The sequence below is a fragment of the Lepidochelys kempii genome, chromosome 2, assembly GCF_965140265.1.
Source record: "Lepidochelys kempii isolate rLepKem1 chromosome 2, rLepKem1.hap2, whole genome shotgun sequence".
Classification (NCBI taxonomy): Eukaryota; Metazoa; Chordata; order Testudines; family Cheloniidae; genus Lepidochelys; species Lepidochelys kempii.
This window is the reverse complement of record NC_133257.1, coordinates 207,334,498-207,357,099: the sequence shown is the minus strand read 5'-3', so window position 1 is coordinate 207,357,099 and position 22,602 is coordinate 207,334,498. Positions and strand designations below refer to the sequence as shown.

Below are 22,602 nucleotides of genomic sequence, written 5' to 3'. Positions count from 1 at the left end.
GGGGGGTGGGAGGAAATACCACTTATGGTCTGAGTCTAGAGAGAGAGAGAAGAAAGCTACTTGTAGCAAACAAGAATTTATTCTACCAAAAATACTTATGACAACGCATCCTAATGTAATACAAAAATAAAAAGAAAGTGAAGATACAATTCTATATGATCACTTTCTTACAGGCCTCATATATTGCTTTCATAGAGGGACCTAGAATGTGGCTAGGTTAAACTGAACACAATTAAAACTTCATAAGAAACAGTAAAAATGGCTCTGGAACACAGTAAAGGGAATTAAAAAACAGAAAATACTGACCAGGAAAAGAAAAATAAAAGGAAGTAATTTGAAACAAGCCATAACCCTTGGCGACAGGACGTCTTTAATTTCTCAATAATTCAGATGCTGCAAGTCAATTGTAGTGAGTGTGTCTGTAAAAAAGTCAAAACTGTCAGCAGAAATATCTACAGGACTGTCCAGAGATCCTGGCAAACTGGGTGAAACTGCATCTGAAAGCTGTAGGCAGGAATCTGTGGAGAAAACGTTAAAGTCCTGTAAAGAAGGGACATCTAGGGCCTCAGGACTGTCATTGTTCAGGCCAGCTGCACAGTTCTGGGCCATTGTTGATAGGCAGTTTTGAACAGTGGGTGACTGATGCTGAAAATGTTTCAGATTTTTCTCATTGCTTGTTAAAGGCGAAACTGGGAAACTTTGGGACTCTCCATTGTGTACATTCTGAGCCTGCTGTTGAGATAGTGCATTTTGTTGAAAAGTGTAACCTTCCCTTTCCAAAAGAGCGCCTGAGACATTATTGAGGGTTTGCTCAAAGAGCGATTTCTCCTCCTCCTCTTCTGCTTTCTCGCTGTCCTCCAGACTCTTAAATTTCCCCTCACTGTTTTGGTTCTCCTTACACTGGGTCTGTCTCTTGTGCTTCATCCTTCTGTTCTGGAACCAGACTTTTACTTGTCTCTCAGTCAAATCCAGCAAAGCTGCTATTTCAACCCTCCTTGGTCTACAGAGATACTTGTTGAAATGAAATTCTTTTTCTAGCTCCAAAAGCTGGGTGTTGGTATAAGCCGTCCTCAGCCTCCTAGATCCACCGTTCCCACTGTCGGGGATTTCATGAGACTCTGTAAAAACAGATAAATGCACAGTTTGAATTTTAGCATCCCAGCACATTCCACCTCAGAGGGGGGAAAGATATATGTATATATATATAGCATAAAATATCAACTGCAACAAAATGGCCGCCCTTGGCTGCAGTAGATCCATTGTGTTGCACTCCTGTGCTCCCGATACTGTGGACCCCTTTCCACCTCAATAAAATTATTGCATCTAGCTCCCAAACCTACCAGAGCAAACTTTATATTAGCCATACTACAATTTATAATTAATGCATCAGCTGCTTAGCTGAGCAGGAGCAATCTATCACTCTTCATTACTGTCAAATATCCTAACTCTAGGACAGCAAGACAAGAGGAGGTCAGCTCCAACTCAGATAAATCATCCCACATTAAACAAGTTAGGGAAAGTTTGGGGTTTTAATAACACTGTGGAGCCCACCAGATTATTTCCTCCTTCTCCTCCAAACCATTTCCAGTGAAGTTGGGAAAGTAACAATCCAAGGAAAAGAGCTAGCTCTAGGGGAAAGTTTTTTAACTGACCTTTGTGGCTTAGGCAGGCTGGTCCAGTGGCTGAGGCTGAGGCCGAAGCAAGCGGGAGGGTAGTTTTCTTGGAGGCTTTTTTCTCTTTCATCCAGGGGTATTCCGGAGGCTGCAGGGCGCCGGCTGGCACCGGGCTGCTGCTGCTGACATTGGGGCTCTGCTTGGGACGGCTGCTGCTGGTGTGGCGAGGGTGGCTGCCTGGGTTCAGGCTGGGGATGGTCTGCTCAAAAGGAGGAGGAATCAGTGTCGAGTGTGAAAGCGTCGAGTTCTTGATTGATGAACTTTGAAATGTATCACCGACAGGGGGGAAAGATGGCAGGCACTCAGCAAGCGATGGCTGACTATTGATAAAACCAATCTCTCGCTCAAATTCGAAATTCATGGCCTTCAACTCGCAGCCCCCTTGGAGAAAAAGTTCCCTCTTATTGAGGGTTTTTGCGGGGGAGGGGGGAAAGGCCCAGGAAAAAGGAGAGAGAGAAGAAAAAAATATATCATAGAAGATCGCTGGTGGGGTGTTTTTTTTCTAATTCACTGATTACAGCCGTATGGGGACCGTGCTACTATTAAACTATTGAATTCATGGAGACAAGGTTGAAATTGGACCGAATTGGCTGTCACATGATTGCCTCTGCCCAATGACAATTTGGGCTTTAATCAAAAGAAGCCACTGTCTGTTTGATTGATCCAAAAAAGTCGGGAAGGAACGCCTCATTGGGGGCCAGAAAGGCTTTATTTACACTTTTTAGGGGGAAAATTATATATCTGTATCTATCGGCTTTGCGTCCTAATCTGAAATGATCTGTGTGTGTGTGTGTGTGTGTGTGGTTGCTTGTCCTGCAGACTGCTGCCCCTCTCGTCTCCTCCCGCACACTCATCTCATTGTTTGGGACTGTCAGGAAAACGCTTTGCACCTCGCAAATCATTTAAGCACCTCAATCTGACGCTTTGAGTCATTAACAAAGTAATCCATTAATCTTCAAAGTTTTGACACCTGGGGCCCCCACATCTCAGCCACATAAGAAGTTGCACCCAGGCAGGAGTTACTGGCAGAGAGTCCTGCTTTTTTCCCGGGGAATAGCACTTCCCCCTAAGCTAGTTTACTGCTCCCGAATTGGCATCTCTATGCCACTTTTGCTTTGGGGGGAGAGAGTATGTACAGTATGGAGAACAATTGGCCGCCGATCTCTGAGCTCATTGTTTAGCAGGATTTTCCGCAGCAGCCTTGCTCCTATGGGAAGAATAACATAGAAAAAGCTTTATGGTCATGACTTTTCACTGCAGTTGACTTCACAGAAGTGCACTATAATATATCTATCTCTATCTCTACCATATAGATATAGATATACTGTAAATATTCTAAGCAATCTAGTGCATTAGTTTGTAAACTACACTCGCTTCTGCTGACATGTTTTACTTAATAACCGTAGTAGACGGGGTCTGGTGAGTATGTTCAATTGCAGGGAAATATATTGCAAGGTAGTGTCAGATATATATATAAATATTAATACGTCAGGGGGGAAATGCTGCAAGGATTCTAACTTGAATGACTGTGTATGAGCCAAAAGCATTTGCTTTGTTTACAATCGTTTTGATTTACAACTTACAAAGCTATTAAACTACTGAACGCTGAGGCTTTGAAACAACCTTTCCAATCAAATCGAGAAGAGTGGTAAAAGTATGATGCTAATGGCTATTTATTATTAATTGTTGTTATTATTATTAAAACACAATGAAGACATCCTGAATTTTATTTTTCCACAGCACGCAGGCCATATCTGTTTCGTGTAGCATTTTATATTCAAGATGAAAAACAGCATTGTTGTGCTTTTTTTTTTTTTTTTTTTTAGTCTAAGGAAGCCAAATCAGCCTCGCGCTGGCAATAGCTGCTCTGTTTCGGAATTGCATTGAAAGGAATCGCCAGAATCTTTGTAAGCGGTTCAAATAACAAACTGATCATTAGACCTCCACTCTATCCAAGACTGACCAAAACCCTTCCGTCTGAAGCTAATAAATCCACAAGATGAAGTATATCTGGGAAAGGCTGGGAAAGGAGGAATGGGGTTGGGGCATTTTAAAGGGGGGGTTGTTTTGTTAGGTTGTTTAAATAAAATATAGAACGAGACTTGTCATTTAATACCTCAAAAGGGATGCCTTATAAATATAGATGCTGTTGGAAAATGCTGGGGGTTTAATTTTCTTGCTTTTACTACAAACAAAGCTCTGGTGATGCCTGTGCGTGATCAATCTTGTCCGCCAAAAGGTTTGACAGCTACTGGCCCTTAAGAACACATTTAAACCTTCTTGCTCTTTCCAAGATCAAATGTGACCAAGCAAAGAAGGAGAGCAAGAAACGCAAGTAAACAAGGAAAAGGGCTCCTTTTAAAATGTACTGCTACAGGGTTATTCTCAGTACTGTGGGAATATACGTTTCTAGTTGGCTTGGTGCTGAGGGTTATTTTTACTTTAAAATATTGGAATTAACAGTAGGATGAAAAAAACAATAAAGGGAGAGAAAGAGGGAGATTTCGAGTGTAACCAGCCTTTGTAAGTAAAAACCGTGTGGGTGTAGGTATTCTGCACATTTATTTATTTATTTATTTATCCTATTTATTTTCTTGTGGATCGGTATAATACAAAAATCACCTGGAACAAAAGGTTTTTCTCTTCGGACAGTGAACTGCAAAATACTTGTAAAAATCTATTACTCTGCCTTTGTAAATATGTGTTAATCAATAGATTTTTTTTAAAAAATCCAGTATAGAGATTTAAAAATGGAAACAAACTAGATGTATGATATATATTTTTTCTGGAAAGAGTAGGGGAAATTACGCTCATATATGTATTTGGAATGGGGGGGGGAGTGGAAAGCCAAATTCTTTCTAATATTTTTATAAATTTAATTATCTGTGCTAAAAGAAGCAACACATGAAGAATTCATAGATTCTGACATTTCCTTTGATTTTATTTAATCTGCCTAAAACAAGAGTTGTTTAAATAAAACAGAAACATTTCCTAAATAATCCTTTCTGGATTTATCAATTGCCAAAAGATACTTTCTTCCTCTTCTCATTAATGTTCTATCCTAGGTCAGTTTTGAATATATATTATAATTCAATGAAAAATATCAGACAGATTCTAGGCAACCTCTTCATCAGTTGAGGTATAAATACATATATATGTATACAAAATAAATACATACAAAATCGTTTTCTTTGACTGAAATGTTATATATATTTTTTGCAGAACACTTATATATATAGATTCGTGGATACATTATAATATTTTCAACAAACTTCAAGCAAGGATGATTCTCAGAACAAGATAAAGACTCACGATTAATAATATTTTAGAGTGAGACCAAAATGGCGACATTTTTCCTGTGCATTAAAAAGACACAGATACTGAACAGCATGGGTTAATATCTACATGGCATACGTTTATGTGTCTATATACATACATGTGTATATTTCACCCGAATCTATTAAGGTCCCTCCTGATTTATAGTCTGAATTTTAAAAATAAGGTCACATAGTATTATGAAATAAAAATCTTATTTTAGTATGTTGATTCGCTTCTCTGGATTCCAGTTAATACAGATTCCTATCGGAATAGCCTTGCATATGAATACCTTGCTAATTTATTATCGAAAACCATGCAGAGAGTAAGTATTTTGCAATATTGCGTTTTTTAACCAAAAGCTAGAGCCCACTTGTCTCCCCTCCCCCACCAAGGCCAAAAAAGGGAGGAGGTGAAGTGGGGTGGGAAACCAGATTAACAAAAATGAAAAAAATAATAAATCGGGTCATTTTTTTTAAAACCATAGCCGAATAGGAAGCAACATATTGAGAAGAAAATATCCCGAACTACATTGTAATCCTGTTTATGAGCCTGAACAACAAGCTTTGCTTCCAAAAAGTGTACACAAACCTGAACAGCTGGTTTATTCTGGGTTTCTTCTCTAGTGGGGTGATGAACTGTATTTCTCACTATTAATTTTTTTTAATTTGTGCCTTCAAAATATCCATGTGCATTATCTTATTTTTATTCTTAGTTCTCTTTGCTTTATTTAATTTCCCCCTCCTCCCGGCACAATGTAACAGGCGATGAATTGTCTGTTCTGACCCTGGGAGGAAAAGTGTGGGAGTAGAAAGCTCCAAGCTTTCCAAAGGTCCCTCCAGTGCAGAGGCGAGAAGAGCCTTTTCCATATGGACGGCTGTTGGTGAAGTGGGTTCCTGCAGGGGGGAAAAAAAGCCCAACATGGCGAAATCCAACATCCCTAGACCAAGGACCAGCTTACCCTTACGAGCACTGTCTCAGGAATCACTCTGTTCGGCGCGGGCACCCGAGCTTTATGTGAAGCAGTGCTGTTTGCGAAATAAACGTGGTTGTGTTTCTGACCCAAATAAATATTATTCAGACAAAAATATCCTCCCAATAGCAGTGCCTGTAAAGCATGCCGGCAGCTCAGCACCTAGCGTTATGGACACAAAAGGCGGATCGTTTGCATCCTTGGTATTTTCAACGCTGAAATTGTCACAGCTCATAAGACATATTGGGATTTGCCAATTCACTGCATTTTTAAAACCTTGATAAGGAAAACAGAAGGGGCTGTTTACGTGGGTTGAGTATCGGATATTTGTGTGTGTGTGTGTGTGTGTGTGTGTGTGTGTGTGTGTGTATCTATATCTGTTCACTTAGTGATCACATGGTTTGGGTCTTTTTGAACAAATAACCGTTTCTTAACTCTTTATTATTCAGAATAAAAACTTTATTTTTGTCAGAATGTGAGCAGCAAGGAATGTATAACTTTCAAAACAAATCTAGTCTTTTCAGGTTTACACATTTTCCATTTAGCTGGATGTTACAAGCATAAATTATTCAATTTGTGATCAATTTTTCAGATTTTATTGCATTATTATATTTTTAAATAAAGGAGTAATAGTTTCCTTTCAAATGATATTTCCTACTTATGCCAATATGCCATCTAACATACGGCCAGGTAAATACCTCCTGAATATTCATGGTACAGAATTTTATATATATATATAAATATGAACAGATGGGGATAAATAAAATTTTAAACACTTAGATTATTCAATGTTTTAAAAAAAATATAAATAAATCTGAATGTTCACCAGCATACACACATTGAAAGACTTAACACGTATTAATAATTGTCCAGGGAGCCCCTGTTCAAGCGCCTTTGATTTCTTTCTCGCTATTTAAAAGAAGTGCAATAAAAAATTGCTTCCCCGTGGGATCAATCAATCAATTTGTACGAACAAATTCACATTTCAGAATTATTGTTATAGAAAATTTGTTCATATACCCTGTTTTGATAAAAGTGTAGAAGTAAAGTATAAAGCCTATGTATACTCCCAAAGCGAGACACAAGGCTACAGTTCAAGAAGATAAATATCCACTATTGAAACTATAGAGCAATTCAAGCAACAAATATTGCTACGTCACGTAAACTATAGAACGCTTTACCAAACCAAACAAAACAAAAACAAAAATAGAGGGAGACGGGAGGGAAGGGTGGGAAGTACTTTTAAAAAGTTGGGGACTTCATTCCACTTAGTAACTCATGTCTGTTACAGATGGGTGAGTTTGGGCGCTTCCTGAATTCTTCCCTGAGAAGGATGATGAGAAGTAAGGTCTGTGTATGTTGGGTGTGGATCACAAGGTCCATGGTGGTGATTGTTGCCCATTGGCCCAGTCCCACTGTAGTCCATGTTGGCAGAGGAAGGATGAGGGAGATGAGTTAGACCAAAGATGGAAGGCCCAGAATTGGTCATGGTGTCCACATAGTTGCCCCCCACATAGACGGGGCTTCCCTGTATATGTGGATTTCCATAACTGTTGCCTTGAAGAGGGTGAGTATCATATTCAGGAGTAACCGCTGCTGTCCCCGTGTATCTCTTTTGAGGAGGCGGACAATTATTGAGAGGAGCCGGATATGATGCAGGGATGCCATAGGCATTTTGATGAGGCTTGTTAAATGATGGAGGAGACTGGGGCTCATAGGGAACACTGTTTACTAAAGAATGCATAGAGTTTAAATACCCCCCAGGAGCTGGAGGCACAGGACTTCTGCTTGGGGACTGTCCTCCTGAAGAGGTCATCATGCCCTTTCCCTTTTGATCCTTTTTATATTTCATTCTGCGGTTCTGAAACCATATTTTGATTTGTCTTTCTGTAAGATTGAGCAAATTAGCCATTTCTACCCTTCTTGGCCTGCAGAGGTATCTATTGAAGTGGAACTCCTTTTCCAGTTCTACCAGCTGGGCACTTGTATAAGCTGTACGTGCTCTTTTAGAGGAGGCTTGCCCTGGAGGGCTTTTATCACCAGCACAGCTCTCACCTATGTAAATCACACAAAGAATACAATCAACATGGTGGAACCTGAACACAGTAACCAGAAACAATAGAAGCCATGGCTAGGATTAGTGTCTGTAGATCCCAGCTCTCTGGTATACAAATATCCTAGTGAAACATACATATTTCTTTCTATAACTAAAATATGCCAGGCTAAAAGCATTGAAAGGCTCACCATTATTTTCCTTCACCTTTGAAGTGTCACTATATGACTATAACTGCCTCAATAAACACAGCACCAAATATTGTAGTTTACCTGAAATAATCCTTATACAAGAAGAAAAGATTTTTTAAAAGTGAGTCTTATGAACTCTTTAATGCAAAAGTCTGATTAAATGTTATATATTATTGTTGGTTTCCTTAAAGCAGTCCAGAGGATTTAGAATGGAATCCCCCAGAATGGTCTGAAAATCTCATCATACCCACATGAACTCTGTGTGTGTGTTTGTATGCACACTCACACTCATGTGCACATGTCCCATATGTACAAACAAAAATATAATTCTAAACATATACATGCATATATACACATAAATATAAACATATATGTACTATGTATACATATATATATAAACACACATTGCTGTTATGAATAAAATAATACATGACATACAACATTCTAAATGGTAACATTATCAAACGATAAGAAATACATGAAAGAAAATATTTGCCACGGTTTTGGAATCTATTTCCACAGTACACAGGAAATGTAGGAAGTGGTAAATATAAACAAAATGCCTGGGAACAGAAGTTTGTGTTATCGATTTAGGTGTACTTGTGTAATCATAATTTCCATATATACTATAATCCCCCAGTAATATTTTTATGGACCTAACTTTATTTTACTCATAACTGATCTTTGTTTACCAGACTTGTAACTTTGCCAGTCTGCTAAAATAAGAATAGGTACTGAGTATAAGTAAAGCATTGATCCTGACTGCAGATGATTATGAGCTATTTTATTCCATTTACAATTCAGCAGAGCTAGGTCACTGTCTTATTATTCTAATAGCACTATGCCAACAAAATATTCAGGATGTGCCTCTGGCTAGAGGTCTAGGCCTCTAGATGTTGACATGATTTAATAGAAGAAAGAACATAACCTGTGGAATGGAATGTTATAGACTAAGAGGCAAATGTTATATCAACCTTAGACACTACAAAATAGAAACACCTGGAAACTAAATAACTTAGAAATAATTTGCAAGGCTGAGTTTAGCATTTTACCAAAGTCACTTTAAAGCATTCTGAAATACTTTCTAGAAGATACATGGTTAAAAAGTTATATTTGAAATAAGATTACTCCCACAATATTTTTTTAAAAAGATGACATATCTCGGACAAACTACAAATACTTGATCCCACAATTTGGCCTGCCAGACTAAGTAAGTCACTTATAATGTAAATACATTTCATACCTGAACTGGAACTGCTGTTTTTCTGCTTTGTATTTTGTCGAGACTCTTTCATCCATGGGAATATTTGTTTGGACATGGTGGGTGAGTTAATAACTGGGCTCTTGGTAGTGTTAGCTGGGGCAGAATTGCTGCTGGCATTTTGAGGTGGTGAGACAGAGGGTGGAGGTGGAGGTGCTGCCTGCTGGGCTGGAGGCTGTTGCTGCTCTGAAATAACTGGGGGCTGAATGGGTTGGCTAGTGATGGTCCTCATGCAACTCTCATTGATTTCATTGGTCTTATGGTGGGACACAGAACTGCCAGGTGACTGTAAAGAGCAAGCAGGTCGATGATATTCAGTTTCCACAAGTGATGAAGATGGAGGGTATTGCTGCTGACTAGCATTATAAGTGAAACCATTTGCTCCTTGGTAGGGGTAGCCACCATAGATTGCAGAGCTGTCGTAGTAGGTCGCTTTTTGCATTTCGTTGTTTCCCAATATTTATTTCACAAACTGACAGGGTCTTGACACCCTTAAAGAATAACATTGGCACCCCTCTGTCACGTGACGTTCTTCCTCCAATGGCCTCTCCTGGTAGACCTAGGGTGTAGCGAAAGCACACTAGAGTGAAGAAATAGTACAAATCCATCTTACTTTCAATAGCTAAGTGACATGAAAGCCATAAAAGAAAAAGTGGTCAGCAATATTTAGCAGCATGACTTGGCCTTAGGCTAAGAGAATTTCGGTATAAAAGCTGCCTGAATTTACTGGCAGCTACAAATATGTGGTTTACTGTACCAGGATAAAGGTTTTCCAGGGTTTATAACACCGTGAATTGTTTTATCATTTATCACACAAGGAACACGAGAGGTTATTTAAATACAATGCTTCCAGATAAGGGTGATCAAGGAAAATGTATGTTACACTAGGGGAGTAGTTCTCTCATTCACTTTCACTGCTGTCGGAGAGTAATAAACCTTTCTCCTATACTTCACCGTAACCACTGCCATCTTACTTTTAATATTTATATTGTGGTTACAGTTTGGATAAGACTTTTAAAATATATATTACGTGGAAAAGAAAAAAACATTCAAAGCCTTTCCATTCAAGAAGATCCACACGCACGCAGTCTAATGCATATTTTGTTTGTCTATAAAATACTTGACAAAAACAATACAAGCTGACACACATTAAATGGAAGAAGCAGTACTTGCAGATTAACTTGGGACTACTTTAGATATTTAATACCCTTCCCTCCCCCCCCCCCCCCATTCACATAAATCAGTTTTAATTGCAGTGAATTTAAACTGGGACACAGATTTAGCCACCAGGGCCAAACAGCTTTACAAAGCCATCAAAGTAAATAATTTGGGGACTGCTCTCCAGTTGTCACTTGTGAGTTTTCTCTTAAGTGAGCCTGGTAGAATCGGCCTGTTTGGAATTTCCATCTCTCATGTCTTTCACTTTTAAAAGAATCCCAGAAATGGAATGTTGTTCTCTAGGAATGACGATTATAATCAAAAGTTCGTAAGGAATCAGGACACTTTTTATAGTTATTTTGGAGCTACTTCTTTCCATGGAAACTACCAAATTCTACCTGTTAAAACATGATGGATTGGAAAAAACACCAGGAACCTGAAAAACCAGCGTTCATCTCCATGACCACGGCTTGAACTTTCCTTCCAACTTAACGATAATAGGTTCTGTCTTTGAAACTGCTATGTAATTTGATGTATGAGGGTTATTTGGCTGGAGAGAGGGGATGGACACACAAACCATAAAATGCTCCTATAGCCCGTGTGAATCTTTTTTGTAACTCATGCTGTTTACCTGCCTGAGAATAACCAGTTAAAGATGTGTCCTCAATAATGGGAAAGGAGATCTGAATGTTATCTCCAATCTAGGAACTCTTACACACACATTATTTTCAATAATTAAAATCCTTTTCTCCACCTCCACCCACCTCCCTGTTGCTGACAAACAGCTACACCGGGTCAAAAATAGTGCTCTACAGTCTCCTGTCGTTTGATTTTTTTTCCAAGGCACCTAAAACCACATGAGCCTTTGGGGAGAAAGTGTTACACAAAATCCACCAATAATTACAAATATAGGTATTTCAAGTGATACAAGTTACTTAGAAAGAAATGGTCCCTTTGTTTTATTATAGACTAGTTACTTTAATAAACCCCCAAAAGGCCTTACCCTTTGATTTTTTTTATTAATTGAGACCCATGGATGTTATTGAACTAATAAGTTGGTCAAGATCTGTAACACATATACTGTAAAGCATATACATATAAACATATTAATTTCCAGTTCCTCAATTATAAAGCACAACACTCTCTCTCTCTCTCCCCCCAACCCCCATATACTGTGCCTAATTCTTAGGCCCTAAAGTAGTTTTCATTTAGTTCCCTTGAAACACACAGAGATATGGGACTCCCAGTCTCAGGAAAACAATACATTAATTAAATAATAGTGATCTTAGCGTCATGGTCACCCATTTAAAATGCTTCACTTTATATTTGACATTTTAAAGTTTGTTACATTGACTAACATGTCCAGGGGGATAATGCTGAGTAGAAAGTCTGGTGGAGAATATTTCCAGAGCTCCGCAAGGAGCTAAAACAAAAACAAAAAGCAACTTGATTTTGAGAGAGAAATATTGTAGGTTCTGGTAAATCTACTTGCAGACAGAGCAACTCAGGTTTTGGTGTCCAACTTTGGACACCAGCTTCTGCAAAGTTATAGAAAACTGGGAAGCTGTGAGTACAACGTGGCCGTTTCTCTTTTTTTGTAAGTGCCATAGATACTAAAACCAGGGGAGGACAAAAGTTTGTCACTACAACCGGTGCCTGGGCTGGCAGAAACGTTTCTCTTTTACACGCTGAAGACAAAGGGCCTGACTCTGTCCTCGGTTATGCCCGTGAGACCCCACTGACTTCATTGGGGTCGCATGGGAGTGAAAGCAAAATTGGGCCCCAAAATCTTGGAGTAGCCCTTCCACCGACAAGATCAATATTTGTGCATTAAACAAGTGCCACTTTAACAAGCTCTCTGAAAGATAAAGAAGACACAGAGGAAAGTTGCCTTACTAGGGCAGGTCCCTCACTTGTTCCCCATTTCCCCATTATTTCCCCCTCCCTGATACATCTGACAAAATCCCTTCCTTCCAACCTCCTTCCCTCCCCCCCGCCCCCCAGCCCGAACTCTGATCCAGGAGAGAAAAGCAGACAGCCCCTAAAGATTTCCTGACAGATAAAGAAAAGTTCAGGGAAGAGGGAGAAACTGCCTGCATGCGAAGTGTAAGGGTATCAGTCACTGCCTGGGAGGAAGCTCCCGCTTGTGAACTCTTCTTGAACCGAGATTTAAGTCTATGGTCATAAATCACTGGGACATAAACTCCGCCATTCACAACTGATAGCAGCGTATTTGTGGCCTGCTTACCTTAACTTCTGACGACTGAGGCGGAAGCCAGCATGCTCTTTGGAGGCTCGGCGACACACAACCCAGGGAGCAGAACTTTCCCCCAGCCAAGTCCCTTCGGCTCCGGGATGGGCACCGGCTCAAGTCATCTGCACAAGGAACCCACCAGCCAAGACTGGAGGAGCGCTCACTGCTCAGGACTCGCTGGTTCGGCTCGGACCCCCTCCCTCTCCCTGCTCAGCCCCTAGGGCAGAAAGCGGGGCCCAAAGATAAGAGCTATCAAGTCTCAGGGCTTCCCTCATGTAGTGCCACAGAAAATGGGTATGTTTCTTATGAATATTACACGCAAAGGACGCCTGGTGGGGGGGGAAAACGCAGCCGCCTCGGGAAGTCCGGGGCAGGGTGGGGGTTGCAGAGAAGGAATGAAGGAGTGAGAGGAGAAAGGGGAGTGAAGGAGTGAAGCTCCCCCCGCACCGAGGCGTCACTAAAGTCCAGGAAAATTATGCTAATGAAGACAAACGGCGCTCACAAAGGGTCACTCTGACCAGTTTTTTGTGTGAATCGGTTTTTGGTAGATATGGAATATTCTCTACACGAGCTCCTCGATGCTGAAAGTTATGGGAGACCTAGTCAGTAATATTCGCAATAATAACAATAACAATAACAATTAATAATCTGTAGTTTATGTCTTTCATCCAAGCAACTCCTATCAGATCTGTGCTCTGGGCAATGCTTTTAGTGGAGCAAATGAACTAATTATAGTTAGTAATTAAACATGCATGCGTGAGTATACACACACGCAAGTAGAGATGTACACATGCGCATACACCCACGCAGATATCCACACATATATGCACATACTGACATATTCACCTATGTGCAGATATGGATCTACGCATACATACACATAGATATACCTATAGAGATATCCACCCATATGTGCGTGTGTATAGTTTCACGTATTCACACACAAACATTTGACACACACACTACGCCTGTGTTGGCACACCTATCTGTACAGATTGCTGAGGTGTATCTGAGGGGCTTATGTTTTGAGCTTCAGTGCTTTTTTAAAAAATAAAATAAAATAAAATAAAATAACCCAAATTTGACAACAGAAATATACAAGCGTCAGCAACAACCATGGAATTCCTTTCGGGGACATTACAGTTAGAATCAAGTTTAAGACTATAATCCCGCATAAAGGAGCCGGTTTGGGTGAAACACATTAAGTGGCGATTTAGAATAATTACAAGGTGTAAATTTGTCGTTTCTTCGTTAATTAAGGTGTTAAAATATAAATAGTATGCTTAAAACCGCAAGGGAGCACAGTGTCACCTTAAAGCAAAAACAAAGCAAACGACAAATAAAAAGCACTATAAGGCCAGGGTGGCCTCTTATGCATACCAATGGTTTTTGTCATTTATGGCTATACAAGATTTATGGCTTCATGCACCAAAGCTGTAAACAGAGCACTAAAACAGAAAACACTTGCTCCTTATGGCATATTGCGATGGCACAACATGAAAGGGGAAGTCGGGCAGCGTAGGAGGGGAGAAGAGGCAAAAATTCACTCGTATGCATTTTGCTTCAAACAGCCCCTTGAATGTTGCATTTGAAGAAAAGCTTCTTTAGTCAATAATCAACCCCACACTTTTTTTCTGAAACTGCTGATTTGTCTTTCTCCCTGTTTCCAGCTAACATAGCAAGATGCAATCAAAAAAACCCCTACAGAATCCCTACAGAACCCTCCTAGAGCAAAGAGGGGAAACCTCCGGACTCAGGAAACGGTGACGATTTGGGGAGCTCTTCAGGATACTCCGGGAATATTTGATGTTTTAATATTAGCGCGTTTAAAGTTTGGACTGAAATATGTATTTTGTTTTGGAAGGGGGAGGAATAAGGGGAAGATTCTTTGTTCTAAATCGTGGGCATTGTCAAGGTATTTTAATTCAAGAAATTAAATGGTTTATTGAGTTTCTGCGATATAGTTTTCCTTGATACATTTTACTGCATAAGAATAGAAAGTTACTTTGCAATAACTCTAGACAGGTCCTGTCTTTCTCGCTACTCAAAGATGTAATTTTAAGGTGAGCAGGTGATTTTTCTTTGTATGACTGGATTTGAATTTGATGTAACATATAATAATGCACATATTTGCACTGCATGTTATACAAAGATGTATCTTTCACTAACAGAGGGCCGAAATTCCGTCTTTCCCTAATACCCCACAGAAGCCAATGGGACTGCAAGGGTTTAATTTGAGGGAAGAATTTCCTCTATATTTTGGTTAAATATTTGAGATTTGAAATGTGGTGTATTTCTGGAGAGTTTACATTGTATCGGAGTTCTCTCCACTCACGGAAATGTTGTCAGTCTCGGTGTAAAATAGTTAATATAAATCTTGATTTGATCCGTTCTGGCAGAAACGCCTAAGATTATAAAGGATTTATAATTTCGGCATATTTTAGGGGAAAAATATTCTACCTATTCAAATCGGGGAAAGGAGAGAATTGAAGAAGTTACTGATAAAATGTACATCCAAGTAATTACACAGATGAGCAAGGATGTGAGTTGCCTTAGAAAATGAGTGCATTATCAAATATTGGCGAGAAGCCTGTTTAATCTGCATTACCGTTTGTGTTATCGAACACCATAAAATCGCAATTGACACTTCATTTTGTATTTACTCAACACTCTGATTATTTACACAAGCAGAAAGGCTTTCGAAATATCCATCTACACAACTGTTCTTAGTCTTCCACGTTTTATATTGGGACTTTTTTAATTTATGATTGTTTTAACTGGGTCAAAAATGCACCAGAACTGAGTCGTAAATCATCAGAAACGATGACAAGCAATAAGGCTGCAATTAAAGCTTACATTTTATTTTCACGACGCGTTTCGGCCCGTTTAAAATATGGTTTGACCTGCTTTAGCTTTAAACACACTGTTGGGAATGAAATACCCCTCCTTTAATTGCGTAAGAAAAACACTATGTCTAATAAAGAGGAACATGCTTCATTATGTGTGGGGGAATTGGCATTTCTTTGGGTCAGTTCTGCTCAGAGTGTATCTGTTGGCAGCTAAACCCAAATTCTACATTTCCGCTTTCTGGGACCGTGCAGAAATGGCAGGGAGTCGTTCTAAATTAAACTCTGCCTTTGTATTTCAGTAAAGAACGTTTTGTCTCTAATAGTTCGATTTTTTCCATGACCCGCTCATAAATTGAGTAATTACAACTGCCCAGTAATTTGGGACAAAATGACACAGCCGCATCTAGGCGAGCACGCTGCCCCAACTCACTGGAAACATAAATCAAAACTCAGCACTCTGACCTTTCCCAAAGCTGGAACTCACTGGTGGATGTAATTTTATATAACATTTGTCCCCTTGTAGAACACAAAGAATCCCTTCATTTTTTGGGTTATTTGAGGTACATATCACTCTACAGGATATATGTAGTTATATAGAGCAGGTTATGACATAGTGGTAGAGATAGGAAATTTAGTGATCATGTAAATCCTTACAGAAAGGAGATTGTCCCCCCCCCCCTCGCTTTCCAGATCCCCCATTCAGAGTAAAACAAATTTCCAGAGGCTGATTTATTGTTAGAATCGGTGGATGGACATTTGTTCACAGCCAGATAATTCTTAGCTAAATCCAGGTTTGGTTTCACTAAGGAAACAAAGGCAATCCCTTCTCAATTGGAATTGTTAACCTCAATACGGTAGAGAGCTAATCCAGCCCTGCTCGCATGGTAAACAAAGTACCACTAAGCATCATAAATAAAATGGCAGCACAATTGCATACTCATCGATTTTCGGAGCCGGAATCAGCAAAAGAAGCACACAGAAAACAAAACAACAATAACGACAGCCACAAATCGAACCCCGACTCCATTCCAGGGGTGTTTCTCAATCTCCTGAAATACTCTTGTATACACAGATATGTATATATTTCAGGAAAAATAAGATCCTCCCAGTCTCCACTTGATCATAAAAGACAACAGTAATGTAGCTTTAAAAGAGATTTAACGGAGGGAGATCCCTATAAAAGAAAAACAGAATCTCTAGGGGGGGAAATAAGAAACTCTCTGGTTTCTTTGCTGCGAAGAGAGACTTGAATATTTTCGGCAGCAAATTGAAACAAAGGGAGAAACGAAGCTTGATTCGGATCCACGCACACCCTTAAGCCTTTTCTACTGACCTTTGCCTCCACCAGCAATAACTCACCACGTAAATGAACAATCAACGGAAATACCTTAAAATAAAATCCATCCTTTTTAACGAAGCATTCCGTCCTATCAGCTCGACAATAACCCTTCCATAAGGAACGAAAGCTGCAACCGAAATGGAAAGCTCTTGCAAGGGAGAGGGAGGGAAAAAATAATAGAAAGCAGTGCTTGCTCTGAACAGAAACTGGAAAAGCGTAATCACAGACGAAGCCAGCCCGGGTCTCCACTCCAAATGCCACAATAATGCGCTGTATTATGTGCTCACGTGGTCATACGTCAACTTAAATCCTTTTATTTGAAATAGGGAATCACTGAAGGAACAAGGTTTCTAAGCGCAGTCCTCTGATTTTTAAAGCCTTAACCAAATACATTAAGAAGAATTTAAAGAAAAAAATCAGGAACCGGAGATTATTTTTTCTCCCACACTTAATATTTCTTTACACAAAATCACATGCAAGGTAAGAGGAATTATTTTCATATTATGTGATTACAATGAACTTTTATACTAAACCTAATTAACTGGCATTTCCCAAACAAAACCGCCACGCTGATCTATGCTTAATGATGGCGTGTTTTGCAATCCAATAATAAAGTCAAACCTTGATACTATTATTTCAATAAGGAACTCCTTAATGACTTGGTTAGTCTCTAAGGTGCCACAAGTACTCCTTTTCTTTTTGCGAATGACTACTCTGATTACCAGTCTTCCCTACAGGCTTCTCTACATTGCTATTGTATAGCGCTTGCTTAACACCCACACTTTACAACAGGGCAGCTGTAGAAACTAAAAAGACCTGCAATTACCTGACAAAGGCAAAAAGAATCTCCTCTAATAATGTGGTTGATTTTTGTCGTTGTAACACCCTATGAAGAATGCGCCTGGCTTCAGAGTGGACGATCTGAATTTTGCAAAATCTTCTGGGACCTTCCTGTTAAACCTGCGCTTACGCATTTCCTATACAACTATTTGAGTGATGCACAAAATTATAGGCTTCTAAAGATGAAAAATTTAGAAACAAAATGATCTAACTGTCCAGAAAAAAAGGAACAGCCCTCATATACGTCCCCTGAGTTAACCTAAGAAATGACCAAGTTTCTAATCTGAATGAAGTCTTCCCTCTAAGACTTAGTTTTTCGTATTTACACAATCCGACCACAGACACAAGAAATCACAAGTTCAAAGAGCTCTTATAAAGATAGTTGGGATAAATAACATATTTCACACTTGTATTGTGCTACTGTGCCACTGTGGTGACTTTTACACTCTGAATTTCTTACCACCATTGTGCATTTTACAATATATCATTTGCCTCAAACCTTTCCCCACTCTAGCATTTTTACAGAAAACTTTTAGCTTACTTTTTATATTCTTTTATCACTTCACCAATACTTTATTGACGATAATAAGATTGTATAAAAAGATTAATGTTATCTTCTACAGACTTTATGGTCAAACTGTATATAATAATCTCGATTTGATTGTAAAGTGGAACATAAACGGTTATTGGAATTTAAACCCATCAGTAATAGTATAGACTAGTAGACATTCCAACAAAGTCAGCGTCACATTAAAACAGAAGAAGAATTTGCAATTTTTCTAATGGAAGTGACTTTGATAGCAGTAGAACATTTATATATTATCCTCACTAAGAACCTTGAATTTAAAAAATTCTGGAAAATATAGCATCTTAGACACACATAGCAAATGCAACTCCAGAACTCTAACGCTATTTTTAGCTGTATAGCAGAGTACTACATTTAAACCAAGAGTGAAATTTACTAGGGATGGATTCAAGGCTACTTTAAATAAAGTGATTTTAGATTCCATAAAAGAAACACATAAAAAAGTTCTTCTGCAACAATGCAACTGGAATTAATGGATAATGGAGCAGATGCTGAAAAAGCACAGCAAGTCTTCCTTGGATCTGTTGTAAAAAGTTATCGACTGCTTTGCGTCAAAAGCAGAAAGATAGCTTTAGAACTTGCAGTCCTGAGCAAATAGAAACTACAAAAGCAATAAATCACAATCATAAGTCAGAGGTACAGCTTAAACTTAAATGCCTTAACGCTAGCTATGGCTATAGGCTTAAAAAACCTATTTCTATGAACATCTTTATTAGTATTAATGATCAAGCTAATGTTAAAACTACAGTTTAACAATTAACATATTGTATGTCGTGGATAAACTAATTAATTATTAAGAAAAGTAACTTCTTGATGTATGAATTACTTCTTCAGGATGTGCTTTAGAAGAATGGGGAGACTTTCTAACTTTACCTGGTCCTGGACCGCAGCTGAAAATAATTCCCTCTCACCGGTTCTGGAATTCATTTTCTTTGGTCAAGTATCAAGATTCTGAGTTTTCAAACACAAATTCAAATGGATTTGAAAGTAGCAGAGGTTTGATTTGCCTTGCCATCCAACATATTGCTTTGTTCCTGGAGACTCAACATTGTTTTATTACCTCCATGATGTGGAGCCCTGAAAAGTTTGTTTTAAGAGCTGAAAACCTTACTTTTCTCAGAAGATTTACTATTGATTTTTTTATGCTTTGTGCACATGGCTTTGCGTTGAGATTCCAAGCAGCAATATCAACAAACAGCTTTTTTAAAATGTGTGCTAATAAAGAGAGTCCCTTTGTGACGGATTTGAATGCAAATATTAGTATTAATAGTCCTTTTAAGTGGCTACATAAGTAGATTTTGAAATATTCTTGCTCTCTGTCTACCTTTCATTGTTATGCTTATGTTACTAGTTAAAAGGTAAGACTATCCCCTTATGTGAATGAAGAAATGAAAACACTATTTGATATACCGGTAGACTTTTTATTTCCCTTCTCTCCCAGTTGAAATCGACAGGGCAAAGTTGTTTACCGATACATATGTGTTTGTTACTGATGAAGTTAGTTCAACTGAATTTTGACAATTCCTTTTCAGGTTAGAAGAAAGAATGCATTTAAAAACGATACAACCTATTTAAAGACATTTTTATTGAGATCGAGTGGAACTTGTGAATATATGGTTAATTTACAAATCACAATTATTTCTGGACAAAGGTATATATGTGGGGCATGCGGGATAAAATTATTATTCTATTAAATAATGCTTTCTTTCCCTTTTCTTAAAATGGGAATGAATGGATATTTGCCGTGTCTCTTTGTAGGAAGGATTTCAACAGGCTATTAAATCAACACAAGCAGCCCTTGTAGCCCTATAATTTATGGCAGCCTTTAAAAGGTAGTAAACTACACTAATTATGTATCAGCATAAAAAAATAAGCAGGTAAATCTGGCAAGAATTTGAAACAGTTCTATATAATCCTCTGCTACCATTGCCAAAATAATATTGTCACTATGAAGAGCATTACATGTATTTGTTTAAAAAACAATTGAATCATGAAAGAAACATGCACACAATGCAGAGAAGTCCAAAATATATAAAACACATAAAACCGATGCTCCTCTGGTGTATTTTCTGAAGCAAAAGCCAGAGTTTCTAAAATCAGAACATTTATTTTTATGTTCCTAATTCCAAATCACACAGGAGTCATTGCAAAACTACTCAAGGGAACCAAACAAAAAAACTACGAAAGCCACCCAACACTAAAATTGCTTCAACTACCTGTCTCTTGCTTTGGGACTTCGATTTTGGACGGAACTAAGAATGCCAAAGAAATTGCCAACTTCTTTCACTCTTTAAATTACTTTGCATCTTTCCTGTTTCAAATGCCTCTGTGAGGACTGCTATTAATTCTGTTCCGTATATTTCTTTGTCTGTCGAGACACTCGCATTCACCAGCCATAGAAGATGAATGGATTCAATCCGGAAAATTCCAACTCGGTTAAATATTTATCACAATAAAAATCTCATTGTAACAGCATTTTCCCCCACATATGCAAGCACTAGGAAATATGAACTCTACACAAAACTATCCCACGACAGATTTTATTTTCCGAAGTCCTTACCTCCTAAAACTTCTAACAGTGGACTGAATTGTTTCCTGCTGTTATCGCTCAGTAAATCGTCTTTTTCGGTGCACTGGAGTTCTGTAAATAAGCAACAAGCAAAGCCTGAATGAGAATCAGAAAGGAAGATATTTATTCATACAAAAATATTGGGTTTGCTTAATTCTTTTAAAAGACTAAAGTCGTGGATGTCTATAAAACTACTGAAGGGAATCCATTGATTGGTGTAATGTGTAAAAGATTATTTTATACAACAATAAAGAACACTGGTATCTGAACACGCCTTTTGTGGTAGACTGCTATGCCTTCTGTCTCCAAGTGTTTGGAAATATTGTCATTCCAAACTCTTGTTACATGAATGTATGCTTTATTTTCCTCTGGGAAACCTTTGCTTAGGATCATTTAATCAACAGCAGACATTAAACACAACTAGCGATGTTCTCTGTTGAATAAATCAAGAAAGTGGTTCCAGTTTAAATGTAGGACATGGTATACTAGGATTTTTATTCAAGTACTTAAGGATTCCAGCCCGAATCTATTCCCATTAAATTCTATGAGAGTTCTGCCGTTGACTTCAATGAGAGCTGGATCGAACCCTTCAACTCTTTACTAAAAGCTGTTGTGGAAAAAGAAGAAGAGGAAGCAGAAACATTTAGCACTTAGATATTGTAATTTTTTGTCGGTCTTATAATATTCAGACCCCAAGAAGCCAATATTCATACTCTTCAAATATTTTTGGATTACATTTACTAAGGTATTTATCAGATATAATAACGTACCCCATGCATTCATTATTCTTAATAAAATCCTATGCATTGTGTCTTAAGATTGCCAGTAAATGTAAATGCTAATAGTTAACCAGCACGATTTATTAGAAGGGTGTCATCCGAGCCTTGGAAAATATTAAGTCTGTCTTGGGAGAACTTTTGGAGAAGAGATTTTGCTTTGCTAATTTAGTAGTTCCATAATTACTATAATAATTTGAAATTTGGTGTAGAATTACAGTCTATAGAAAATTATGCAATAATAGCTTACTGGGCTGTTTATTTCCCTTTCATAAATTTGGAGCTCTCACTGATAAAATATATAAACACATTGAAACTTAATTTTTTCAGATAGCTATCTCCAGCTTGAATTCGGTTGTCTGCTGTTTTCTTAGCTCTGATATTCACATCATTCCAAAAAATACAGTGAGGGCATGGAGTGGTTCTATTTGATGTTAAAACTCATTCTTTAACCATTTTGATCCATAATCAATAATCATGTTATCAACTACAATAAATATTGATCCGAATGTCTTGATTGGATTTACCCCCCTCCTTTAAAATATGGACTGTGCATCTGAAAATGGTGCCAACGACTTTCTGCTATTTATTTTGAAGCTATTAAATTACACCACGATATTTTATACTGCCACAGTCCTTTAAACTATACTTCTTCTTGAAAGAGTTGCTAAGTAGCAATAAAGCACTTTACAAACGCTATGACTTTTTTTTTAATTTGTTGTTATCCCGAATTCTAATATTCATTGCGGCACTTTAACTTCGTAC

At 38.3% G+C, this 22,602-nt stretch overlaps 2 protein-coding genes across 12 annotated transcripts in view; both read right to left on the bottom strand.

Annotated features, from left to right (window-relative positions):
- Positions 1-347: 347 nt before the first annotated feature.
- On the bottom strand, positions 348-2,095 carry HOXA2 (homeobox A2). The gene is made up of 2 exons (XM_073329532.1): positions 1,653-2,095; positions 348-1,118 (listed from the first exon to the last, which is right to left on the bottom strand). Exons 1-2 carry the CDS (start codon positions 2,032-2,034, stop codon positions 379-381), a joined length of 1,122 nt encoding a protein of 373 aa, XP_073185633.1. The 5' UTR covers positions 2,035-2,095; the 3' UTR covers positions 348-378.
- A 4,251-nt stretch (positions 2,096-6,346) lies between these two features.
- Positions 6,347-22,602, bottom strand: part of HOXA3 (homeobox A3) — a 62,058-nt gene continuing 45,802 nt past the window's right edge. For 6 of the 11 annotated variants that reach the window (XM_073333631.1, XM_073333629.1, XM_073333632.1 and 3 more), the window contains 3 exons: positions 21,053-21,133; positions 9,449-10,025; positions 6,347-8,016 (listed from right to left, as the gene is read on the bottom strand). In XM_073333631.1, coding sequence (XP_073189732.1) covers positions 7,247-8,016; positions 9,449-9,908 — 1,230 coding nt within the window. In that variant the 5' untranslated portion in view covers positions 9,909-10,025; positions 21,053-21,133 and the 3' untranslated portion in view covers positions 6,347-7,246. Of the gene's footprint in view, positions 8,017-9,448; positions 10,026-12,872; positions 13,927-17,114; positions 17,457-21,052; positions 21,134-22,602 lie in introns of those variants that run through there. The other 5 variants (XM_073333637.1, XM_073333638.1, XM_073333639.1 and 2 more) reach the window with 3 other exon arrangements.

Coding starts and splice junctions, on each gene's coding strand:
- HOXA2 (XM_073329532.1), bottom strand. CDS start 2,034: ATGAATTTCGAATTTGAGCGAGAGATTGGTTTTATCAATAGTCAGCCA. Junction 1,119..1,652: donor AGCCTGCCTAAGCCACAAAG/GTCAGTTAAAAA, acceptor CTGTTTTTACAG/AGTCTCATGAAATCCCCGAC.